The 26,690-nt window shown below is 32.5% G+C and overlaps 1 protein-coding gene across 7 annotated transcripts in view; it reads right to left on the bottom strand.

Annotated features, from left to right (window-relative positions):
• Positions 1-1,543: 1,543 nt before the first annotated feature.
• The window catches only part of Pip5k59b (Phosphatidylinositol 4-phosphate 5-kinase 59B), a 33,925-nt gene continuing 8,778 nt past the window's right edge, over positions 1,544-26,690 (bottom strand). Inside the window, exons 11-18 of one of the 7 annotated variants that reach the window (XM_072896942.1) lie at positions 23,922-23,984; positions 21,776-21,853; positions 20,145-20,198; positions 18,983-19,363; positions 15,180-15,384; positions 14,419-14,630; positions 12,371-12,471; positions 1,544-4,419 (exon numbers count right to left, since the gene is read on the bottom strand). In XM_072896942.1, the coding sequence (XP_072753043.1) occupies positions 4,408-4,419; positions 12,371-12,471; positions 14,419-14,630; positions 15,180-15,384; positions 18,983-19,363; positions 20,145-20,198; positions 21,776-21,853; positions 23,922-23,984 (1,106 nt within the window). In that variant the 3' untranslated portion in view covers positions 1,544-4,407. Of the gene's footprint in view, positions 4,420-4,526; positions 6,783-7,640; positions 11,078-12,370; positions 12,472-14,418; positions 14,631-15,179; positions 15,385-18,982; positions 19,364-20,144; positions 20,199-21,775; positions 21,854-23,921; positions 23,985-26,690 lie in introns of those variants that run through there. The other 6 variants (XM_072896939.1, XM_072896941.1, XM_072896940.1 and 3 more) reach the window with 6 other exon arrangements.

The following is a 26,690-nucleotide window of genomic DNA, read 5'->3' as shown; positions in this document are numbered from 1 at the left end:
CGAGTCTCTCAAAGCACTTGCTCGAGTATGCTTGCCCGTGTATATTTTTTTTAAACACCGATCATACGAAAAGATCGATAAATACGATGCAGGCGTCTACTTGTCGCGCTCGTTAAGACAATCTAAAAATGGCGCACTAGAATATATTTTAAAATATAGGCTATATTTTTAAGCCTATTGTATGTTATAAAAACGTCTTTTGTGTTTTAAAAATAATTAATGTTATATAATATTTATTTTCTCAGTTTCATCAAGATAATTATTAAAGTAAATCATTAAACATATGCACGATAGTAAAATGCAATTCTTCAATATAATTGATGTATCTTCAAATCTTACACAAAAAATATTTTCTAAAACAAAGACGACATGTATCTTAATTTCATACCTACAATATTTCTTAAAGTAAAAGATTCCAGTATTAGCTTGAGACAAATGCTTTTATTGTCCATTTATGGCTTATTACTGCATACAAGATGAATATAAATCTAGATACGAGCGAAACTAGTACAGGTAGTTTGAGAAAGTATGCGTTTACGGGCCGTTACAAATTAGGAAAACGTGATCATCGTCTCGCTTGGCAAAAGGACTAATTACTTATCGAGATTACGATAATTACGGTTCTAATGAAGGAATTATTCTCGGATTAAAGTTGCTTGATTATTTCCTGGAGAGATAAAGCACTTAATATTTATTTACGAAACTCGAAAAAAAGTGGGTCTCGCAAAAATTAAGAAAATACATCTAACGGGATTGCGGGTTATATAATAACATGCTACTGTACTTTCTGTTTGTCCGAAATATTCTGGGTGAAAGTTAAATTACTCGGTAAAAATATTTTTCAGCACTTCAACGATCGATTAATTCTGCGTTGTAAATTAACAGTCTCATTTTATTCGTTCTACCAGTATGCAATATATTGTGTATACGTTGTGAAATAATACTTACCTTATGCAGAATATATTGCAGCCAGGTTGAAACTTTGTCCTAATTCTGCTTCATCGATGTGAGCCTTTATAGGTAAGCTGAGTCATCTTAACCATCTCATTAGCTCCTGCTTTGTTGTACTTTATTAATTTCGCAGACAGCTTCTTCTTCGACGCTTATGTATAGGATCACTTTAATTAAAGTAATAACGATAATGACATCGTAATCTGAGATGACTTGAAATTCGTTGGCTCAAGACAGAATATTTAATGATAAATAATAATTACACTATTATCCTCTCGAATCGATAAATTTTAAAAGCGAAGTTGTGCAGGAGTGCATTATAATGTGAATTATACGATATAAATTCTTGCATGTTCATGCTTTTATTATTCTATATTTATCTTGCTTCGGATACTCACCTTCTTTTCTGCAGTAATATTTTCGCGTTACAATCTCAGAGCGATTCAGGACTAATCTATGGCTGCAGCTGATATCCATGCATGCAGTCGATAGATACGATAAATTATATAGCGTTACATTACGTGACGAGGCAGATTTGGGACTCTTTCTGACGGGCAAATATAAAAAAAAAAGAAATCATTTCCGTTATAAATAAATAGGACGCAACAATAATTTATTCTTCGTTATCGTACATCAGTGTGGGCTGGAATAAACTATCCGCCTAACGAGGTATCAAGATATTGCGATAATATCGCAAGAAAAATAAACAAAATGCAAGACATTACGCACGATCGCGCGCATACAGCAATTGTTCGATAACAAGCGTATTTGTGATAAGCAGAATGTTATACTTTGTCGAAAACTTAAACTTCCTTTTATTTTTAGTAGGTGGAAAAAGTGATTAATGTGTCAACATATATTTATATATTTTCTTTTCTAAAGATTATTTTAGGAAAAATTTTAATTTGTTCACGAAATACGCTTGTTGTCAAGTAAGTTCTGTAATCTATACTTGGATAGGTGCGCCATTTTTTATACATATACATATATAAATATATCTATTTTTTTACATGCAAATAATATCTTTCTGTAAATATATACAGATGGAACATCGGGAGCTACACTTGAATATGATTTCAAGCGTGCCGAGTCCTCACATAAATATCACGCATATCGCAGATTACATTTTAATTATTACGTGAAATCGTAATGAGATTCTTTCTTGTATGGATCTTCATTATATATATAATTGAATTTTATCACTATTTTATATATTATTAACTTCACAATATGTCTAATACATGTGGTTATTGGCCCCTCATTCTACATTCGCATGTTGTGCTAATTGAATAATTAAATCATTAAAGTAATAGCTTTCTTTTTGCAACAAAAATTGTATATTTTTCTTGAATTTCTACATAAAAAAAGACTATACAACACATACTATTACCAATTAATATAATTTATCATTAAAAATAATACATGTTCTTCGTCATGCGCCAATTCTTTTACTCGTTTGCAATTTAATCATTTTATTTTTAATTTATAATATCACTCTGACAATGTAATATTAGAAAATTGTGAATATTATATCAAAATAAAAGTTTAAAAAAAGATAAGAGAAATTCACATATTTTATATGAAAGGTCAATAACCTTATTTCATTTATCTTTCTCAATTATTGCATAATTACACTTATATCCTATTCAATTTTTTCTATGATTTAAATCTATTTTTTCGAAGCTATTTCCAAATTATTTGTGGAGTACGGTCTCTGCCTGTCGCTAGTCTTGTCATATTCGCATGCTCGTTTCTTGTTTTTCGAAAGAGAATTTTGTTTTAATACTGCGTAAACAAGAAACACAAAATAATAATAATAATAATAATATCCACTTGATACAATGATGCAAAGAACGAAACTTGAACTGAAAATTGGAAATGTTGAGATCATAAAAGGAATGTTTCTCCAATTATTTTTTTACAGCAATTGTATATACACAGAATTCTTATTAACATTTTATTATCGCGACAGTTTGCTAACTAAATTGCGAGTGATTTAGATAAGATTGAGAATGCTCAGATTTATATAAGAACGTGCAAGAATTATATATGCAAGAATTATATATGCATTTCGATACAGCGTATTTACGCATATAGAATGATAACACAATTATCACGACAAATTCGAGTTTCAATAGAGATACGCACACACGAAACTTGCGTTTATTATAACAATTAACTCGTGGCAATTGAGGCAAGTCTCGTATTAAAATATCTGTGCCAAGATCAATTGAGGTAATTGCTAGTTACCGTTAACACCTTCGCCTGCAATTTATATCTCAGCACTTGCGATCTCTATTCATTCACGTTTCACGGATGTATTTCCCAAAAGATACATCCACTATGTGTTAAACACATCTAAACGCACACGCTATCGAGTGACAACTCTCTTCCGTAATCAAGATACACTTTAATAAAATAATCTGTAAGTAAAACACCGCTGTCGGATCGTTTATACTCATAATTTTATAATTATTATATTATTTCGAAACTGTAAGGATAAAAAAAGAGATTTAAATGAAAGATCTTCAGAGTCTATATGTAAAGATAATGCTGATATAAGAGTACGTAATTTACGGAAATAGATTTACGGAAGTGCCGTACGTGCCCGTTGCGTGTACTTGATAACCACGAAAAAATATCTTAATTGGTATACGAGGCAGTACAAGATAGCAAAAAAAAAAAAAAAAAATAAATAACTTAAACGTAATGCACTCGTTGCCAAAAGCAGCAGCGAGGCAATCGAGTTAAAAAATATCTTTTCAATTCTCCTTGACAAAAATCTGAGAAAAGATTATGAGCAAGTATAATTGCTTAAATTGTTATTACAAAATTATATATTCGCAACATTCTCAAAAAAATCCCTACAGAAATATTTCTGAAAATTTTGAAATTTGTACTGATCATTTATAATTTATACAATAATATAATTTAATTGTTAACTCTGAAAAAAACGATTATATTAAATTATAATAGTTTTAAATAAATAAAAATTTTCTTAACGGGAAGAAGAAGGAGATTTTACAGACAACAGATATTTAGAAAAGACACCGAGAGAAAAATGTTTCTTCTTCGGCAGACATATTTATATAATTGCTATTATAATTATTAATTACTATAATTAATAATTCTAAATTTAATAATTTCTTAATTTTGTTACAATAACAACTTTTAGTTATTTTGCAAAAATTCTATATGGAATATAAAGTCAAACTAATTTTTCTCTCGGTGTAAACGAGATATATCGATAGCACTCTGTCAGTTCCGAGCACACTTTGCTTATTTGCTACGTGTTTAGACTTACGTCGAACTTAATACTAAAGCTTTTTTTCATACACTAATTCCAGAGATTTCTATAAATGCACCAACTGCCCGTCAGGCCAGTCGTATTTGTGTCCCGCAATCATTTTTCTCGCTCTCTTTTCGCTTTTTCTACAACTATCTCCATTCGCTTGTCTATAGATGAGTCTGAAAGGGAGCAAATAAAGAAAGCAGGATAAGAAACTCGTTAAAATAAAGCAAAAATAAATTGGATCGAGGGTAAAGAGGATTATAAAGTACTACAGATAATAATCTTCTTAAGATGGTTGATTTAATGTTTTATAATGATAAAATGTTTCAACAGTTCAAAGTTCAATGACTGAAATTTTAGTATACTTAGCAGAGAATAGCATTTTTGAGGTAATAATATTAAATCTCTCTTTTTAATGACAAATAATATGCGATTGCAGTAAAGGGAGAACGTTATTAAAGAATATAATGATATACAAGAATTATTATTGTACATCGCTGGACGACGATAATAGCGGCAATCATAAAAATAATTATAATTATTTTATTTAAATAATATATATTTATATTTATATATTGCCAAACATTCTTGATTAAGTGACAATTCATTCGTGACAACGAATCTAATTAAAGAATCGCTTCTTTACTGAAATTAATTAACATTATTATACGGTAATTTTTCGGACAGATAGGAATGGACTAGGTGTCATGAATTCGGCTAGCAATATATTTCTTCTAATAACACACTAACGTCAAAGTTTGTAATTAATTAACAATTAAGAGGAAAAAGCGCTCGAATATCTCATTTAGCTAATGCATAAACTATCAAGCTTTAAAATTTATACAACTAGTCCATCGCTATCGATTGCCGTATACATATGATTTCTTATAACCCAGCTTCCATCCCCAATTCTTCAAATATGATATATGTATATATTTTGTATATGTATACATACATACATACATACATACATACATATATATATATATATATATATATATATATATATATATATGTATATTTATAAATCCATCTGAATAGCCAGGAATCATTCATTCAGTAATGTTGTTTAATATATCCGAAGACAAATAATACAAAAAAGAAATGCAATAACTAAGAAAATATAGCTCCTATATAAGATACATTTTGCAGACATTGGAGACTCAGAAATAATTGTTATATTACAAAATAATACATTATTCGCGTTTTACAATAATGCATAATTTGGTGAAAATTCATCGACTGCTTAGTGTCGGAAATAAACTAAGTCAATAAACATCTCATCATTAATCATGAAATACTATCACAAATTAAATTTAAGCATACCCATAGACTCTTATCCTAATGTTAGTGATTTAGAAAAGTGATAGTACTTAATGATTAAAAATTTTTCTAATACCTTAATTAACTTTATGAATTATATTGTTCGTCGACGGATAAAAAAATGTAGTACTAAAAAAAATTTATTCACTTTGAAATGACAGAATAAAACGAGAAAATAAAAGATACGCATAAATTAATAGATCACGATAAATACATGTCTTCGTTGAATCGCTTTTTGTCGAATCCTTGGCACATTTGCACGATTAAACAACACCATAAATGTTTGCGACGTAATTTTCCATTAAATTTTAATTGTCAGCGATTATCGTGCATTCACTAATAAAATAAATGCAGCGCGCATAAAATTATGAGTAACACATGTATGTATTTCTTTTACCTATAAATTTTTTCCTAAAGCCAAAGTAGTTTTTATTCATTATTTTCTTGATAATATTAATACATAATTGGATTCACACATCAAGTGTGTGTGCGTGCGTGCGTGTGTGTGTGTGTGTGTGTGTGTGTGTGTGTGTGTGTGTGTGTGTGTGTGTGTGTGTGTGTGTGTGTGTGTGTGTCAATATTAAGTGAGCAGATAAAATTGTGAAAATTTTTTAAGTACATTTATCTTTAATTTTTTTTTTGTTTCCAATCTTATTTTGTTACCAAATGCATTTCGATTGCATTACTGTTGCAACTGTAAATAATATCTAAAAAATAATTGCAGATTCAACAATTAACACATTATATAATTGCCTCTGCAGTATTATTTTATCTTTATATCACACATTACTAAGAACATTATTAATTTAAATATCAAATAATATTGTACAGTTTGCATTTAAAATTCTTTTTGCATACAATCAACTTCATGATAAGGTTATGAATAAAATTCCTTTACAACACTCGTGTTCTTTGATGTAATTCGACAATATTTCAGATCTGACGTTTCGGACGTGCTCGATTTATTTGATGCATACATTATAATTTTATTGATTTCAAGATCTCGCGGACGTTTATAAAAAATTATTTATATTAATCCTGACGTGCCCTGCGTGTGTCATGGTGCTCGACGTCGAATGTTTAATGTTCTTTGCATGTTCCTCATAATCGCGACGCGGTTCGAGTTACCGCGCTTCAGACTTGTCCTGATTTGACGATAAAACGAAAAGGATGTGCTTTGCTCCAATTGATGCTGTCCGTCTTGGCTGGTTCGCCTCTGAATGATTCGAATGCAGAAAGATATGCTATATTTATTTTTATTCATTCGCGTGCATGTTTCAATGCACATGTACATTTCAAGTCTTTTTTCAAGAATTTTATTAAAAATGAAATATTTTCGATTATTAAGAATTATTTCTATTAAAATTATGTTATTTCAATTCTTTAACTACTTTGAAGATAGATAATGAAATATGTATCATATCAATTAAGAAACAAATTATAATCCATAAGTTATATCAAATTGTATCATATTCTTAATGTATGTATAAATATAACAAGATCAAATCGAAAAGTAAAAAAATAGTTGTATATATTTACGGCGTTAGTTGACGCTGACATATTTTGGCGGATAATTATATAACAATAAAAAAAGAGACTGCTAAATCCGTAACTTGATAAAGCACATTGATCTGTTCGAGATTATTCGAAAAATTACAAAACAATGTTATTTCACGAGTGGCATCAACGTCAGTTTTATATAAGCACACACGAAACACACATCTGCGTATAACATGCGCCACTTGGCGTTTGCAAGCAGGAAAGATTTATATTAATCGAGAAGGAACATGCACGATATTTTCGAGCACGACAATCGCTGAAAATCACGTTAAAAAGAAACTTTTAAAACCGTGAACAATGTCTCTCATCATTTTTTTCTTATCACGAAAAAAGAAAGTGAACATTATGTTAGAATAATTCTATTTTTTAAGCAGCAACGCAGCATCTTTCTCGCGCACGCATTCGATTTCACGATGATTTTCTAATTCTTTCTGAATTTTTCGCACGAATCAATAAGAATTATTCTTGCGCCAATTCAGATTTGAAAATATTTAATTCCCGGGGATATGTTAAAAAAATATCACACTTTTGAAATTGCTAACGTTGTTAGTAGTACGTTTATAGGATTGGGATCCTAACAATTACGATAATAGTAATACCCACCAGGGGGTATCGAGTTAACAAAGCTACTGTGTGTGTGTGTGTGTGTGTGTGTGTGTGTGTATGTGTGTGTGTGTGTGATGAAGCTATCTCGGCAGTAAAATCTGCATCCACGGTAAAACGTTAATCGTGGATTTTTCATCGATTTTACCCGATAAAGCAAATCGATCTAGCTGATAAAATATCATTTGTAACATCATTTGTAACATATATTACTCTCATTGTCGTTGTATATGTGGTCTCTGCTAAAAGATACAAATCTCTTGGAATGCGTCAACAAAATTCAAATGCTTTTTCAGTTGATCAAATATACAGTCCCGTATTTGTGAAAATACTCGACGGAATGTAGCGATGTGCAAAATGAAAGGTACGTAAGATAAGACATTCGAGACAAAGCTTGATTCTCTTCAGTGCGAATTCCGTTACCGAGATGCGGTGAGATTTTACCGCCAATCATATATGTTACATCGACTCTGTTCAGAAGCGTTTTATAATAATAATACGTATAATTGAACAACATTTTGGCCTTTCAAAACGTTCGCGATAACTCTCACGTACTATTATAGCAACGCGATTACACATCTGAATGCTCTGCTACTATGAAATATTGTACGTACACGGCACTATAAATTTATCTTTCTTTCCTCGCCAATTGTCCTCATCGCGTCGTATTATTATATATAATACAGCATCGGTAAGGCAATATTTCCGAATGTATAACCTGATTCTGATGAGCGTCGAATATATATATATATATATATATATCGTGAAGAACTTTAAATCAAAAAGTCTGTGTTTTATTGCAGATTTAATCTCTCATACATTGCAAATTCGCTACACTTCTACACATATTTCTGGAACATTGGAAATTTTCCCTATATTGAATTTCTCCTCGTTTTTTTTCTCTCTTAATAGAATATATTTTATGTGTCATCACCTATAATATATAATCACTTACACTTTCGTTATTATATTGTTGCAATTTCTTCAAGCAGATTTAACTTTTATTCTTGTCAGTATTAATCTACCGATAGATTTATTTTCTATGTATTAGAAAAAGTTTTGCTTAGGAAAAAAAAATTATATATACATATATATTATCGCGCTAAAAATTAAAATCATTATGATACGGAAATTTTGGCGTTAAACGCTTTTGAGGAAAAAGACAGAAAAACGCTATGTTGTTTTACAAAATGTTAGATGTTGCGTCTTTAAATTTTTCTATTACGATCATAAAATATCGTTGCAAAAAATTGCTACGATTGGAATATACCAATAAATTCATTACAAAAGGAGTTCCACTCCTTATCAAAAATTCATGATTCGTCGATATAAAAAATACTTGTCTCTCTTTCTCTACTGTTTTTTTTTTTTTCAAACTATTTTATAAACGATACTATATCCGAAGCTCATCAGAATTTGAGAAAAACAACCCGAGACGGTTCCTTTGCGAGTACATACACACGCACGTTGTATTTATAATATATGTATACACGGTACACATTTTTTCTGCGTGTGTGTACATATGTGTATGTATAGATACATACAGAGATAGACAGAACGTGTGAGACACATATAGACACATGTACATAACACTAACTACATATCGCAATAAAAAGGAATCGCACGGGCCTCCTGCTAGCCGAACACTATGCGTAAGCATTTTTATTTATTTACAATCGCTCCGCTTCTCGTCGTGCATCAATTCAATATCGGCAATGCTTATTGCATTGATCTCTCTCACATGTTAGTGAAACTTACGATATCAATTCATCGACGGCGACGACTCGATTAGGAAAAAGACCCATGAGAATTATATGCAGATAGTAGATACGCATGAAAACGTCTCAAAGTGAATAAAATGCCATTTTTCATAATTCTTGACTCCCTAGGAATGTATGTATAATCTCGCTTATCTTCTACTTCTTGATACATCATTTTCATCATTACTTTTTTCATTTATTTTATTAATATGTCCTATCTAGATAGACCTTTTGGTACTTTTTGGTTTTCTTATGTATTTTCCTATATTTCCAAATAAATTTCTAACTTTGCAAAATATTTAATCCTTATGACATTGATAATTTTTCTTGATAAACAAAAATAAACAGTAATATGAAGTAATGTATATTAATTAAAGATCTATACGCCGATAATAAAAATAATTGAAATTACGCTATTCTCAGTCTTTTTTGAAAGTCTATGAAAAAGCGATGCTTCTCGATAAAACTCTTCAAATTGAAAAGATGGCATTCCAATCACTTTCCAAGTCGATTCCAGCAATGTCAAAAGCGTTATCGAGTACTGTAGGCCGACGATTATTACGTTCTTGTTAAATATATGTTTTTACCACAATGATATTGACTCTCTCTTTATATCCAGGAAGATTTAAGGATGCCCATATAAGGATATTGAAAGTGTTCCCTTATCATAACGGGAAGCACACTCGAGTGAGATAATCGCCTCTGTTTATGTATACAGATATACATATCGATATCAGATTAATAATAGAAGTCGCGGACCGAGACGAACGTCTTTATTAATCGAAAATGCACGTTAATGATTGAAAATTGCGTTAAGTACAATCACGTTTCATCTCATAGCGAAGTGTAACCGCGTCATCAAAATCAAATAGTTCTTGAGATTTAATTCAGAACAAATTGCATATTCGCCTCGATCCTCGATGAAGCTGTTCGTGCTATCCTCCGTTTTAACCCTCAAGTAGTCGTGCGATTAAGTATTTCTTAAAATTAAATATACAAATTATCATGGCGAATAATATACTTATAGCAATTTCTTAATACCTTGGATATCTAAGGTATTAAGTATAGAGAGCGTATGTGTATGTACATGTATATAAAAGCAAAAATACTGGAAAGCAAGAAATTTTTTCGACGAGACTAGAGAGAGAGAAATCAGTATAATAATGATGACAAAAGACAAGGGTAATAAAGAAATGACGAAAAGAGACAAGAATTTTAACAAATAAAGCTTAATCTCCTGCCAGGAGAATCGTACGAAATACGAGTATCAGTAGGACAAAAAAAATTAAACGACCTTATGATTAAATTAGCCTGAAAGCAAATTACACCATAGCTAGCAACTTATTCTAACGCGACCAATCAAGGGTTAAACCGCATACTTTGCTGTCTGTAATCATTCTATGTCTCCTTCGCATCCACTCACTCGCACATTCTCTCTCTCTCTCTCGCTCTCTCTCTTTCTCACTTTCACTCCAGAAGATTTGTCGCTACGACGGTGCAGATCACCCACAGCACGTTGCACACAAAGTGACGAAGATTAGTGGAGAAGGACGAGAGTTGTGCAATCTCACTCGCGCTGCAATATCTCCTGATTCAGGAAAATAGACAAAGCGTTCAAACAGTCTGACTCTCTCGCATGGAGCGTTCCAAAGCGGCCGTTCTTATGTCAGAATGAATTTCATGAGGTAGGAAAAATCTGTTTTCAATCAAGAAAGTAGCTTATAATAAATTTCTCTCTCTCTCTCTCTCTCTTTCTCCCTTTCTCTCCTTCAGAATCGATGAATATTTTCAAACTTGCTGCCGATTAATTGTAGATTATACTTTGCTTTCTCTTTGAAATTTGTAAACAACTTTACGATATATGTTCGCTTTCGTTAAGAATATTATATCGGTATTGCACGTTTTTAAATTGAACCGACACGGTTTGAATCGATACGATTTCTTCGAGAAGTGAAAAACGATCCGTGTAATGTAAATCATGCTGACGTGTATACTTTGCGCGCATATTTTTGTGTTTCGTCAGTCGACGGTGTCTTGCGATAAAACGTTTGTTTACTTTTCGAAGAAGTGCGTGTCGTAGCATAATGAAGAATACCGCCGATATGTGCGTTTATCATGTAAACGGTTTCAGCGAGGAGAACGTCTCGAGAATGTATCGACAGTGGCATCATTTTCAAAAACCTGCTACTATTTAAATTTTATAATAATATTTGGCTTCTTTTGGACGCTCCATGCAGATCAAAAATTAGTCAGTTCATAGGAAAATAGTCGTCCTGGAAAATCCAGGATTAATTATTCGAAGGGACGTTAAACGGGCCTAAAGACACCGACAGCGCGATTACCGTTCTTTAGGTTTTTATCACCGTTCACCTTCAACGATTACGATAATCCCTGTGGTCACACTCGACAAAAACACATTTAAATAATTCGATCAATCGGTCACTGACGATAACAGACTTACCATATCGTGTAAATCGTCTGTTTGCAGAAATAAACAGCGACGGCAACGGATTAAATCATGTTAATATTATTATGACTATATATTTATAAAAAAAAACATTCACTGTCTAGCGATAAAAATATAAATTAAATAAATGGTACTTTTTTTATAAATGAAAAATTATGTCCTCCAATTAATATAATAATTACTATATCGATAGTAATAAAATTATCGAAACGAAATACGAACAGAATAGTAATATTATTTTTCTATTTCAACAGTTGATTTTGTAATTTAATACACATATTATTGTTTATTTTATGAATGTACATTAAGTATTAAATGTGTACGTAATTTTTTGTAATGACATTAACATGATCCTCTGTTGCTTAAGCTGTATCTTCTGTGTCCGATCGGTCGGTAAAATAAATAAGGACTCACCATTTCGGTCGTGAGACTTGCTAATGCCTCTTCCACGGTGGCTGCGATCCTACCGCCGTCATCCTGACGCTGATTACCCTTGATCGGCGTCGTCGGGCAACCTAAAATTATCGTTAATCGTCATCGTGCAAAAAATAATGTTGGACCTTTTGAGAGATTGCTCATAACAAAAAGCATAAAGGTATTCCGAGCGATTTCCAAACTAGTTCTATATTCAGAAAAAAAAAAAAAAATAGAAAAATCAAGACTGAAAAATCTTGAGATATTTTTATCATAGCGTGAAATATTATGTGAGAGCATATGCGCGTAGCATCTGTATAAATGTTTTATTTGGGATTTAAATAGTCTTATGTTGGATTTAGGATTTCTATTCTTTCGCGAGGTTTCGCAATTTTCAGATCGAATCACGAAACGTGGAGAACATCGTGCATTCTATAAATCGTGTATTCTGTATTCTATAAATTGTGTTACACTACGTATAAGGAAAAGCATGTGAATTAATTGCTTGCGTGAGTGAATATAGTAGAAGAGATTTAAATAAAAGAAAGATCGAAACTTATCTCGTAGCCCAGGAATCCCAAGCAATCGTTGAAGCTCGAAAAATATATGTGGATAAAAATAGAAAAATAAAAATAGTGTATAGAGAGGATTTGATGAAGAGTGACGAAAGAGTGAAGTTTTCATATTTTCTTCTTTATTATCTCTTTCTTTCATTAAAGTTATCTTAGGCATCTCAACAAGGCTTCCTTTGACTTATTGTTATATAAGTAGGGCTAGATAGAGAATAATGTTGAGTTATGAAGAATAGAATTGTTATATTTTTACTTGATCGATATCACTTTTATCGTTACAATTAATTCTTTTAATTAACATGAAATAACACGCAAAGTGATTGTCGAAAAATTACAATTATGCAAAATGCACAATTTTCCATCAATCGCTTTCATCAATCTATTTTAATAAAATAATGTCCACACACACATATATCATGTTATTATTTATGTAGAATCAAACATGTAGATAAAAGTGATTTTTTTATCGAAATACAATCTACCACATTTAAATAATAATTAGTTACATGCACTAAGTTTTACTTTTTGCTTTTTGATTATCACATTCCACACACATTTACATACGTGTATATAATTTCGATATAATTGGATATATCATGTCACTTTGATTTCAAAAAATATTTTGCTTTTGAAAAATAGTGTAACAGTGAATAAAATATTGTAAGAATAATCAAAATTCATTATAACAACGAATAAAGATCGTAGTAAAAATCAATAAAAATATATAGAATAAGTTGGAAGAAGTGGTTTCAATTTATATAATAAATTACTTCGCCGTTAAACAGAGATTCTGTTACTTCAATGAAAAACTATTTTTTCCTCGACATTAAAAAAAGTCTTTCGTTAGTTTTACACTGGAATGTAGATAACTGTTTGCATTATGATACATGAATTTGTATAGTTAATGACGATAAAGTATATGCTGTACACACATTTCATAGGATAATTAAAAATAATGTTTAATAATGTTGGAGGAATTAAAACTTCTCATGACAGTTTGTTGAATATATTCAATATATTCGTAATAGTTTTGCTGTATTGATATTTTGCATAATTGTTAATTAGATACATATATAATTAGATACAAAGAAATCCACCAATATGATCGTTAATGTTGTTGCATCATACAGTCGATATCAATCAAATATAGAGAAATTTTATAAAAAGAAAACTTTAAATGTACAGAATCGGCGTAATACACATAATATAAGTTCTGACAAAAAAAAAATTGAATATTTCTCGCAAGAAGTCAACGTATATAAAAAAAAAGCAAAAATCTATGTCAACAATCAACAATCGAAAAGCAGACTGAGAATCAACGTGACGTTCACGTTCGTTCTCGCAAATTTCCTTGTCAGAGCGTTCGAGTAGGCAGAAGAGGGAAGGAAGTTAGCGGCAGAAGAAGACGTAGCTGTGGTCCTCGTGGCAGTACTCTTCAGGAGCCATAGTAGATGTTGAGCGCGTACAGCAACTTACCTATGTCGCCGCTGCTGGAGCTTTCGGTGAAGGACGGCGTCCCTTCGGTCCACGTGGGCGTCGAGCCCTCGGCACTTCCGGCCGGTGGGGTCCACGTGAGACAGCCGCCACCGCGACTGCTGCCCCCGCTCTCGACGCTCAGCGATGATTTGGTTTCCCTGCCACCGCTGCCGCTACCGCTACCGCTGCTTTCCAAATGCACATCCGATATGCTATTGGGATAGATTTGTTCGAGATTTAATATCTAATAATCGAAGAACGAATATAATCATGTGTGTGATTAAATTAAAATTAAATAATACTAACATTTTCCTTTTCCTGAAGTTGCCGTGATAAAGCAAAAGAAAGTCTTTGTTTAGATGCGTGCAAAGTGCGAAGATAAGCGTAAAATATATGTATGTATATGTACATAAATGTATATGTATATTTCATAATCATAGTAATATAAGCAATATATCATTAATATATAAAAAAAAATTCTAAACAAAGTGTAAAGACGATACATATAATATTTTGTCAATTACACATCTGTTCAATCAGCAACATTTATTTCTTGAAAGTTGATAGTTCAATATTCTGGCTATTAAAGATTTAGCAATTATCATTCTGCATTATTTCTGTTGGCTAATTTCATTGTGTAATCCAACCAAGTGTACATAAAACGTGATAAATCATTTTTTTTCTTAATTTTATGTTACTGATTGAAGATGAAGATAGTTTAAAATTGTCAAGTGTTCAATGTCACAAAAGATGGTACTCACCTCACAGTGTCATGATACGTCTTGGTGAGCGTAACATGATGAACAACCTTATTTTGCTTGGAGTGAGCGGAGCTCAAGTTACTCGCGAGAATGGTTGCGCCGCCTTGTTGAAGATGACCACCGGAAGCCAGAGTTTGATCGTTCGAACGGACCGCGTCGTCAAAGGGCGGGGGCGGGGTGGAACAGGTGGAAGGAAGGGTGCCACCTACAAGAAGCGCACTACAATTAGCTCTAATTGACACGCGTCTATCATTTCGAATGCTAAAATAGTAGCAAGGGTGGAATGACGGCGGAGAATAGGTGGGATAAGGAATTCGTTTAGCGCAGAATCACACTCACATGTATGCTATTATATACTGACATACATACTTAGCGGAAAAAATAATATGGTTTACTTCAAAGAGCGCTTTTGGAAGAAATATATTTCTCATCGCGGCTTCGTGAGACACATATATCTCTTTGCATTTGCGAAAGAAATTGAAAAATTTAGAAATATTTTGTATGATACGATATTTAATCACTGTATCAATTTTTGTATCTATTAACAATTTGATCGTCATGATAAGAAAAATATTGCATAATCGAAATCTAAGATAATTTAAAGATCAATTTTTACTGTACATTTATTAGAGATTTAAAAGCTGAATCGACAGGAAAAATTGAATCATTCTACACATCGATCAAAGATGATTCAATCATTCCGATCTAAAATAGTAATGATATCTGCTCTAAAAATCTATCGCGAGGAATTAACCCTTCTGCCTATCTACGCGTGTATACACGGTTGATGAAGCTTAGGATAAAAACAACTATAAATATTTGCAGGAAGAAAAATAACAATACCAAGTTTTATACGCAACAAGGAAATATTCAGAGCAAAAAAATTACATTTTTAACACTTTCAGAAACAATAAGCAAGCTAGCTAGCAAGCTATTTATTTCGTAAATCGAATTTTATATCACGTTAAAATTGTATTATTTATCGCACAACTATGCAACAGTCACGTGAGATTGCATTCTTAAAAATGCTGAAAATGTAAACATTTCTCATAATAGAGATGCAATCAAAATAAAGCATCTATATTCGAAATTAGAAAGAAACAATCTCAAACTCAACTTTCATTAAATAATACTATTTATGTGTGTCTACGTGTTCAACTATGTGTGTATACTATGCAAGTGCAATAACAAACAAATTATTTAGTTAGGGTAGGGAGGACAGATTGAATTTTACATAATGCGACTCGATATGTATCATCACGAACATACTCATATGAACATCCTCTTATGCATTCACTTAGACATGTATTACATCGAGATAAAGAATCGAGAAATTATTAATATATAATTTACAAACAGAAGCTAAATTCTTTAAAATTCTTCGAACTGATATGCAACTGCAAGTCAATAAACGTAATTAGTTAAATAAATAAATGCTAAACCACACAGAAACTAAAAATGGCAAAAAAAAAAAAAAATGATAAAAATATATCATACGAGAATGATAATAATGTGAGCAAAATTTCATTTTGTGTACAACACATTGCGTTTATTCTCTCGTTGATGGCAATGAAAAATTCTACGCATGCAATTTCAAATTTTTAAAAAATTATTAAGGCCATTAATCAATCATAGATTATTACGTGATGATAGTTTTATGCAATGGACAGAGAATGAGCTAGACTGTATTTAAACGATACCTCGTCGATGTCTTAAAATCGACTGGCATTGAAATGTCGCAGACGTGGAAAAGAGATGAGGAAAATTATCTATTAGTCAACACAGATTATTTTCCTCTCGATGTCTATTAATAGATAAATAACGTATAATAGAACAATTAGTAATATAAAACATAACTCATAATTTTCTTCGATAACCATTGACGACTACCAAAACATTATTATCACTATCTAATATGTGAGATTGGATGATGATATGCAGGAAATAATAATACTTGCGTTATCATGCGGCAGTGATAGTAAGGGAAAAAAAAAAAACATTTTATGTCTGATAAGCGTCCAATGAAGGAAGATGAAAGCTGTTGTTTTTCCTTATAAGGCAAGGTTTTTCTTTATAAGGTAATTCTTCCTTATAAAGTTATAAGTTAGAAACAAATATAAAATGTATTATCGAAACTCTTTTAAATCATCTGTCATTATTTGTATGGCTCTTTTAAAATGTAATCTTCTTCGTATGTTGCAGAATTCTGTAATACTATAAAATTAATATGTAAAAAATCAATTTTTATGTGAACGATCGTGTCTTTCGATAAGTATGTAGAAAAGAGACATTCGGCTTTAGCATTCCAAATTCTGAATTAAATGACAGATGGTTGTCGAAGCCGCTCGAAAGCGGCTTAAATTTTTCGTCTTTAGTATTTATTTCCGCTTTGAATCCTATTTTTTTCTCTTCCTGATTTAATCGGATTTTATTAGTCGACAGTGCAAATTTTTCCTTAATAGTGTTGACTCCTTCGTTTAAATTATACAAGTATAGCTCTTCTTGCTGAGCGTTCCTCGTTTTAATATTCTCGAAACTTTTTACTTTCTCAGAAACGGAAGACTTCCCGACGTTGCTATTTCTATTTCTAATGCTGTCGGGACGAAAAGGTATAAGCGTTTGTTGATTAAAGTTGATTGGTCCGCAGATTATCTTCTTCTCTTCATCTTCAACGAAATTGTCTTTCGGAAGGATTCCTCTAAATTCACTTCTTTTATTTCCTTGTTCGTCGTTCTTAGAGGTGTCTTTGTCAAGATAATTGCTGTTTTTATTAGAAGAACAACTCTTCATCTCAGAAGATTTGTCACATCCGATTACCGATTGTCTCCTTTGGACTTTAAAATTTTTGGCATTCTTATCACTTTTCTTTTGAACCTGATGACAATTATTGTTTTTATTCTCCTGAAAATTGATTTTTGAAAACAATCTTTTATCCTCTTTGTTTTCCTTTGTTTTTTCAATTTCGTCAAAACTTTTATTAAAAGTTGCAGAGATTTGTCTCTTCGGTTTCGGTGCGAATCGTTTCTTTCTTCTAGATTTCTCTCGAATCTTTTGCAGCAATATACTATCCTTTTTAGTGAATCTTGAAATTTTTTGCTTAACCGATTCTTCAATAGATTTATTCTTCATGTACAATGATGCATTTGTAGCTTTCGCATCTTTCATTGACTTACGGCTATACGATATCGTCGTGATGGTCGTGATAGACTCTTCAAGATTCTTCTGCTTTCTTTTCATCCTCTCATAATATGTCTCAGAGTGCTTCTTGTCTTTTCGCGACATCTTGTAATTCATCAGATCGCTTCGAGAACTTGGATTGAGAAAGTATGTAAATTTCGCTAAATGATCCGTCTTGGTGCTATCTCTCGTCTCTCTATCTTTCCTGGAGACTTTAAGATTTCCAGCTCCGCCAAATTCTTTCCAGCGATCGGATCGATAAATCCCTCTATCTGGTCTAAAAGGATACGGACTAGTCTTGATGAAGTAAGCATCCTCAATTTTCTCCACGCTGACAAACTCCTCGTCCAGGTCCTGAACGTACCAATCCATCGGCCGATCGTCGCTTCCGGTCTTTCGGTCGAAATTGCCGCGGTGCGTGACGCGATACGTGTCGAGTGTCGATGTACGGGCATGCAACGCGTTCGAGATCGCGGTAGTTTTAGTAGAAGTAGCAGCGGTGATAGTAGAGGTCACAGTCTTAGCGGTGGTAGCAGAAGTAGAGGAATGATCAAGTGGGAGCGGGCGGTGCAGGTCGCACGAACTGTCATGCAAGCGGTATCTCGTGATTATGGCTGCTTCATCACCTCGGCTGGAAGTCGCCGACGACGTCGTCGAAGCGGTGGCACCTGCCGTCCGGTGATCCTCGGAGGACCTCGTCCTCGAGGAACCCGTGCCCCGCGGCGGCACCGGCGGCGGGACCTTGCCGGACGGCACCAGGTTCGGATTCGGCGGACTTGCCGCGCTTCTACCCTTCAGCACGGCCGGGTAACTCGTGACCTTGACCGCGGGAACGGTCCCGGCCGGATGCTCGTGCGGATGCGGGCCCTGACCGGTGGCTAAGGTCAACGGTGGCGGACTCAGAGGACCGGCGGCGGGATTAACCGGAGTCGAGGTGGCGATCGGCACCGAGCCGCTCGTGACCGCCGCGTTCGTCGCGCTGATCGCAGATTCGGGCAGGCTAACTGCTACTCGGGGTTGTTCGAGGTCGTTCGTAGTCGTCCGAGGGAGTTCAACGGTCGAGGGAGTCGCGATGTGCAGCGTCGTGATGGCGCGGGATGGGAATATATATAGAGATAGAGGCAGGCAAACAGAGAAAAACAGAGAAGCCGGATGAGAGAAGTCGAATGATCCGGAGAACCGTGCAACGTTCATTCTTTTCTGCTTGACCTCTTTACAAAAATAGTCGTAGCATAATTTTGTAAATACATACCACAATTTACTGTAATATATAATATAAACATATATTCATAATTAATTGACCAATGTGAAATATATGTAATTTGCTACAATCGTATATATATAGTAATTATCGTCAAGTAAAATACGGTTTTATAATTTTCTCGAATTTACGTTGCACAGCTCATTCGAAAAATTATTTATTTGCGATTTGATTTTAATCAAGCGATAAATGATACATGATTGGTAATTTGTTATCATAATACGGAGCTGATTAAAAAATAATTATTTAATTTATTAAAACTTTAACTATAATTTCAGATTCATCGCAATAAAGTTATACGGCTCTTTATCTTAATGATAATCTTTAAGATTAATAATTTATCACACATAATTTTAGTTTGACTCTTTGAGAAACTCTTCTCTAAAGAATAAAGCGCGTCACATTTTCTGAGCCTTTATTCCGAGGGTATATATAGTATATATTTTCGCGATATCACGCGATGCAATTTTGAGAATAATTTCATATGATAATGAACAATTATACACATTAAAGTAAATGAAACTCACCGGCCTTCGTAGGTGATGTAGCATGCATTGCCGAACCTCCAGTTGCCGCCACCGCTAAACCACCATATAACACCATGTACCATTACCGTACTTGTCATGTGTCCGACTCTTAATTTGACAGAGAAACTCACCACGGATTTCGAGGGTGTCTAAACGCGAAAGCCATTCAATGCCAGAAGCGCGTTCCAAGCACGAGATCTCGGCTTCGGTGTCACGAAATCTCTTTACCGTAGGGTTCGAAATCGTTATAATGTCAGAGAGAGATTATTATTATTGATGCTGCAGATGCACAAAAAGTATTAATATTTCTCCCCAGCATAAGTATAGAAATTTTCGCGTATCTGTAGCATTGAAATCACGATTTCATCTCGGTAATAATAATTCAAACCCTGCTTTATTATAAAGTTTGGCGTTCGCTGCGTTCTCTCAAGCATTTTTCATTCGCAGGGTGAGCGAAGCACACGATAAAAGCGTACCCTGCCGAAATCGCGAGGTCGCAGTTTCTCTGTCGTCTCGTTGACCGAAGGAGTCCCGAGGCAGAACCAGGATTCGAGCAAGGGACGTTTGTGTAACAGGGAGAAATTAAACATTTGACTGACATTCACGATATAAAGCTGCGTAGGACGATTACATTGGCGAAGGGAAATTAATTACGGGAATACGAGGATAGATAAAGTTACGAGATACGAAGTGCAGAAACTTGTGAATTAGTGGAATTATTTTGCTAGGTGAAATATAATTTTTGTTAAGTGAAATATATAATTTGAATAAAATATAAATTGTAGTTGTATATGTATATATTGATTCTGTACAATATATGTATATAATTCTGCATTAATATTTACATTAATTTTACCATCGTTCATTGTTGACTCGAGTGCTGTGGTGGACATATAAATTTATTGATGGCAAAATTATATAAACTTTCCTCGACTACTAATATATGTATAAGAAATGCAAAATTGAAAATATTTTTATTGCAAAACGTGCATCTTTATATTATAGATTAAAATCTACTAAATATAATTAGAGAATTAGAAATTAATTGTACATACGTTTTGTATTCGACAATGGAATATCCGTAGGATAAGACAACTTAATGAGGGAACGAAGGATGAGGGAGTAGATAGGATTAGACGGGACTTCATCTAGAATTCTCGACGTCTTCACATATCGGTACTGTCGTGAATGTTTTAGAAGCGGGTAACGTGGGAATGCCGCAACTAAGTTTATTGCACTGATCGCTGTGCCTGGCTATAGTGAAATCCAGCGCAAAGCCAATAAGAGAATCGTGAAGAAACGTTTTATCAAAAATCTTCGGTACGATTTTCGGAATTCAAATTAAAGTTTTTCAATTGCGCTGCTAATATATTTTGCGCCGTATTCTTGATATAAATCAGATATAATTAAACCTTTTACCGCATGATTTTCGCTATCATGTTGTTCTAGCCTGGAGTTGAATATATTGTAGGAGAACATTTAGAGATATAAAAATAATTATACGCGGTCCATTATTAATGACGTTCCGAAAACCGATATCTCTTTCTCGCGTGATATCATAAACAAGCGTAAAGAACTTTGGAATAATAGAATAATGGAAAATGGTTTGAATTGAAACGCGTCTAACTTACCAGTCGAATCGAAATCACCCTCCAGCGGCCTCAGTGGTCTGCTTATACTTTTTCTCTTCGACGGAGAATGCTTCAAGGCTGTAACATAAAATATGCGATGCCATAATTTCTTGCACAAAGCTGCATGTAAATTAAACATCAAATTATTTGTAAAAATTGCTTTAAAAAAATTGTACACAAGTGTTAAGTATTGAAAGGGCACAAACATATTATGCTACAAAAGCTGACATCAGTACCGTAGCAAAGATCACAGTATATATAATATTAGTCTCGAATTATTAGCACTGTTGCAATTTACAGAATGAACCTACTTCTTAAATCATTCTACTAATTATTCAATTTTAACATAATTGTGTATATTGAATACTTTTTAAATCTTTTTCACTAGAAAATATATAATTTATTATATATAAATCCTAAAAATAGTTAGAAAAATATATACTACAATCCCCTCCTATTTTGCAGAGTTGAATTTGCAATTTCTCTTAGATATGCATATGTTAAATAAGCGTTTACATTACATATAGGTAGTCAATGATATCTATATAATGATAACTTGCATCACGACTTCTTTCATCTATAACCTCTTATTCCTAGATAGTATATCTAAATTTTTACTCTCTAAATAAAACACAAGTCTCGCTACAGCACTATCTGCCATAATTGTATATAAATATTGTTTCTTCTTCGGGCTACAATTACTATTCTATCGTTAATAAACGCTAAACTATCATACATATATATGTGTGAATGCTCTTATAATTTTAATTATACTAATCGCAAATATAAAATGTTTATAACACATATTATACGTATAGATATGTAAAAATATAATCAAGCACATCTATAGGCCTCGTTTTTGAGCGAGAGCTATTTTTTACAATTGTCACCTGTAAACTACATCTTAATTCACATGCCTAAGTAATTAGTCACATAAAAAAGTATATACGTACATGAGAATTGTGCTGGATTTTGTAGAAATATATTTTATGCATAATAAATAAATATCTCATTATATAAAGGTATATCTATCAATCTATCATCCGTGCCGTAAAATAGGGTATGCCCAGGCTAAACTAATTGCTGCATGATATCAAATGTGACAGGGAAGTTTCGAAATTGTCAATAAGTTGTAGATATATATATAGAGAAACTCAGTGAAAATATCCTAAACAGACAATTACAGAAATGTTTTTAATTAATTTTTTTTGCAGGATGCTATGTCAAAATATAGTGTGGAAGGTAAACAGTGAAGAGTTCATTATCCATGATTAGTAGTGAATATCATCGCTTGCATATTAAAAAGAATGATCTGAAAGATTTATAAAAAGATTCTTGGACTGTGTGTGTTGCGAAATGTGTGTCGAAAAATAGGGAATAGTAAAAATGTGAAGAGTAATAAATAAAGAGTATCAGGCATGTATCAGGCGTAATTGTCACAGGCATCGGTTGCAAAAGCAAGAGAGAAAATAGAAACAAGAGAGGCATACTTACACACACATACACACACACAAATATTAGAAAAAGTTATTCGCATAATTCCACTGCTGAAATTAGTTTTAAAAATTCGTCCTTTTTAATGAAAATATTCAAATTTAAAAAAAATATCGTACGCACAAAAAAAAATGTTAGTGAACCAAACATAGAGTATTATGCTCAAAGTTTTATTCATAAAAAATATATTTATAATAAAAATAAATTTCTTAGATATTAATTAATTTTTCTAAATATAATTTACTCACGTTTTAATCTTATAATTCAGCAAATAAAAAAATAAAAAGTAAAAACAGATATATTTTGATAAATATATTTAACAGCTTATCTTCGAGTTGCGCATGCAAAGACTTTTCACACACGCGTCATTTTACAAATTATTTTTAAATTATTTTAAAATACAATTCAACCTACTATTCAAATTTTTTTCAAAAAAATCTCGACAGACATTTTATAGTTTAATTTTTTTCAGCGAATGCAACATTGCAAAATAAATTAAGAGGCATGATAAATCGGCTGTAGAGTCAAGAAATAGAGTAAGAAAGAACAGATTATTCGTAAGAAGATATAGACACAAGGATTATAAGAAAACAAACGTACATACATTCGTATACAAAAATGGACAGATGGACGCACACATAGACAGAGTTACCTATATAGCTGGTGACGAGGTTACGGAATTTGCGGTGATTCCCCTTAATCTCAGGCAGGTCCACTTTTGGTATTCGATTTTCAAGTTTCGATCAGTAGCAGGTCAGATCAGGTCATTGGGGGTTGACACGAAAAGAAGTGCACGGGACACAGAAACATCAACATTTAGCTAACTCCGTATATTGTATGATTATATATACCGAATTATTGAATAAATGATAAAATTATTAGGGACTGCTGAGAATAGATAAAAACATTAAAGAAAGTCAGGGTACACCTAGTTTCTAAACGTTTTTAAGTTGAAGTACAAAGCGATTTTAAGCCCTTTCTTCCTTCCCTGTACAGACTGGGAATCGTTGTAAATTTTGTCGCAAATTATCTCAACAGATTTTTTTTATTAAACTCTGTTATATTCAAAGATTTATGCGACACAAGACAAGTTAATGCTGCTTCAACAATGTTGCATTTAACACATGAGAAATTATAAGAGAACTAAAAAAAAAAAAGAAAAAAAAAAGAATTACATAACTTTTCCTAGAACGTTTTTGGACTGTCAATTGTAATTTCTTTCTATTAGCATGAAATAAAATATAAGTGATAGGTGATTAACGAAACGCAAACGTAACACAAACAGCAAACACATGGCACGATACAATATTAAGACAATATACAAAGTGTAACGCGTTGATAGTGCAAAAAACTTAATATGAATAACGACTACGAGGGAATGTATGTCATAGTAATTGGTAATAATGTCAATAATGATGACAGTATACGGGATGAGAGTAGTAGTACTAGTAATAATAGCAACAGTAGTAATGATAGTGACAGTATTAGTAATAGTAGTAATAAAGTACTAGTAGTAGTAGTAGCAGTACGGTATCAGGTTATAAGTTGTGTACGGGTGGGCTTATAAATGAAATGAAGTTGTAAACAGCGAAAATGTTTATTGCAAAATATATAAATATGTACAATGGTGCCCACGTTCAGTCGATAGCTGAATATTTTCGCAATTAAAAAAAAACAATCTACCTCTACCGATTATTCTCGCTCTCACACTCTCGCACTCTCTTTCTCGAATTAATCGTACACCCACGCGATTCTAACATTTACTATTATTGCCAAAAATATATACGCGTTCAACATTATTATATTTCGCAGAGATTCTTCTACAAATATATAGATCGCACAAAATCAACTAGCATCTCTCTATCTCTCGATAAAAAGCCTCTAAAGAGAACCTTTGTAGAGAGAATTATATGTTTGGCATTTTTTTTATTTCTTTAAAAATTACTTGATTGATTAAATAATTGATTTGATAATTATTTATTTTTTAAATTGTTGACTAATTGAATGCGCGAACGTATTTCGTGCGTTCTATTATACTATTCTTTTTGCTAATATGTTCTGGTGAACAAAAAGATCAATGATTGTTTTGGCGCATCGATAAAACAGAAATTTTATTATTAAGATTTATTCTTGTATATTAAGGAACTTTTATAAAACTTTGGCACATGATATTAATCAAAAAAAGATAAAAATTAGATTGCGATTTATTCGTATCACTGACACAACTGTATATATGTAATAAATTATGTTATGGACTAGATCAAGAAGAAGTTATTGGCAAAGAAAAGGATTTTTAAATGCCAGCTTTTGCTTATGTTAATACTTAATGAAAATCTTGTTAAGACGATCAATCTTTTCAAACATGGCTCGCAGTATAAAGTCTAACATATAAATAAAAATATGCCGATGGAAGTCACAAGATAGATTAACAATATCGGTATAAATATATGTATATATGTAAAAAATACTCAGCTATACTTGTGGACACCAGTGATCGATTTTTTTGTTTCTTTTTAATAAATATATCAAAATAAAATTGTGCGTCGAAGGAAAATATGAAATGCACAATGAGATAAAACTTGCAAAAAAAAAATTATCAAAAAAAGAAAAAAAATTATATATAACAAAATACGTGTGTATAGTGTTAGCAATTAGTTACACCAAAACAAAACCCAAAAATGATCAATTGACATTTGTTAGACCCAAAATATATCTTATTCACAGCATTGATTCTAAACGAATGCAGGTATCCGAAAAATTCTCTTCTGGATCGGATTGTATACCACTGATAAATATCGCATTCGTTGAATAGATAAAGCGTGTCATCTCTCTTATTTTACAACAGTTTTGATTTGCGCAATACTTCATTAATCTACGCAAGGCACTGGGCAGATCAATAAAATTTAAATATAAACATGATATTGATGCAAAAGCGTGTTTAGATAATTTTCGGATATCCGCATAGTATTTGTCGCATTCTCTGCAGTCACTCAAATATTTTATAACGCTGTTATAATCGTTAAAATATTTCTCTGGACGGCTAAATCTGTCTGTGATAAAATCTATACAGCCGAAATTGAGTCGCTGACACCTGCGCTTTTAACATTCTTAAAATATAAATAACCTGATAAAAATTTATTAAAACCAGAATCGCTTGTTTTAACCCTGATAATAATTACGACTTAAGATATTCGTGGAAGCTTAATATCTTGTTAAATTTTTCTCCTCTTTTCCAGCAGTAACGCGAGTTTGTTACGCGCTAGCCAAAAGAATTGTATGACTATATAAGTGAATTAATTAAATAGGCGAATCTTTTTATAAATTGTAAGGAAAAGAAAAATATATGTGTCTAGCTTACGGCTTACTGCTCTATGAAAATTGGAATATGCTCTTCTTAAGTAACAATCTAAGTACCTTACTA

Source organism: Anoplolepis gracilipes, chromosome 7, assembly GCF_047496725.1.
Source record: "Anoplolepis gracilipes chromosome 7, ASM4749672v1, whole genome shotgun sequence".
Classification (NCBI taxonomy): Eukaryota; Metazoa; Arthropoda; class Insecta; order Hymenoptera; family Formicidae; genus Anoplolepis; species Anoplolepis gracilipes.
Note: the sequence above shows the minus strand (reverse complement) of the source record. Positions and strands in the feature narration are given on the sequence as shown.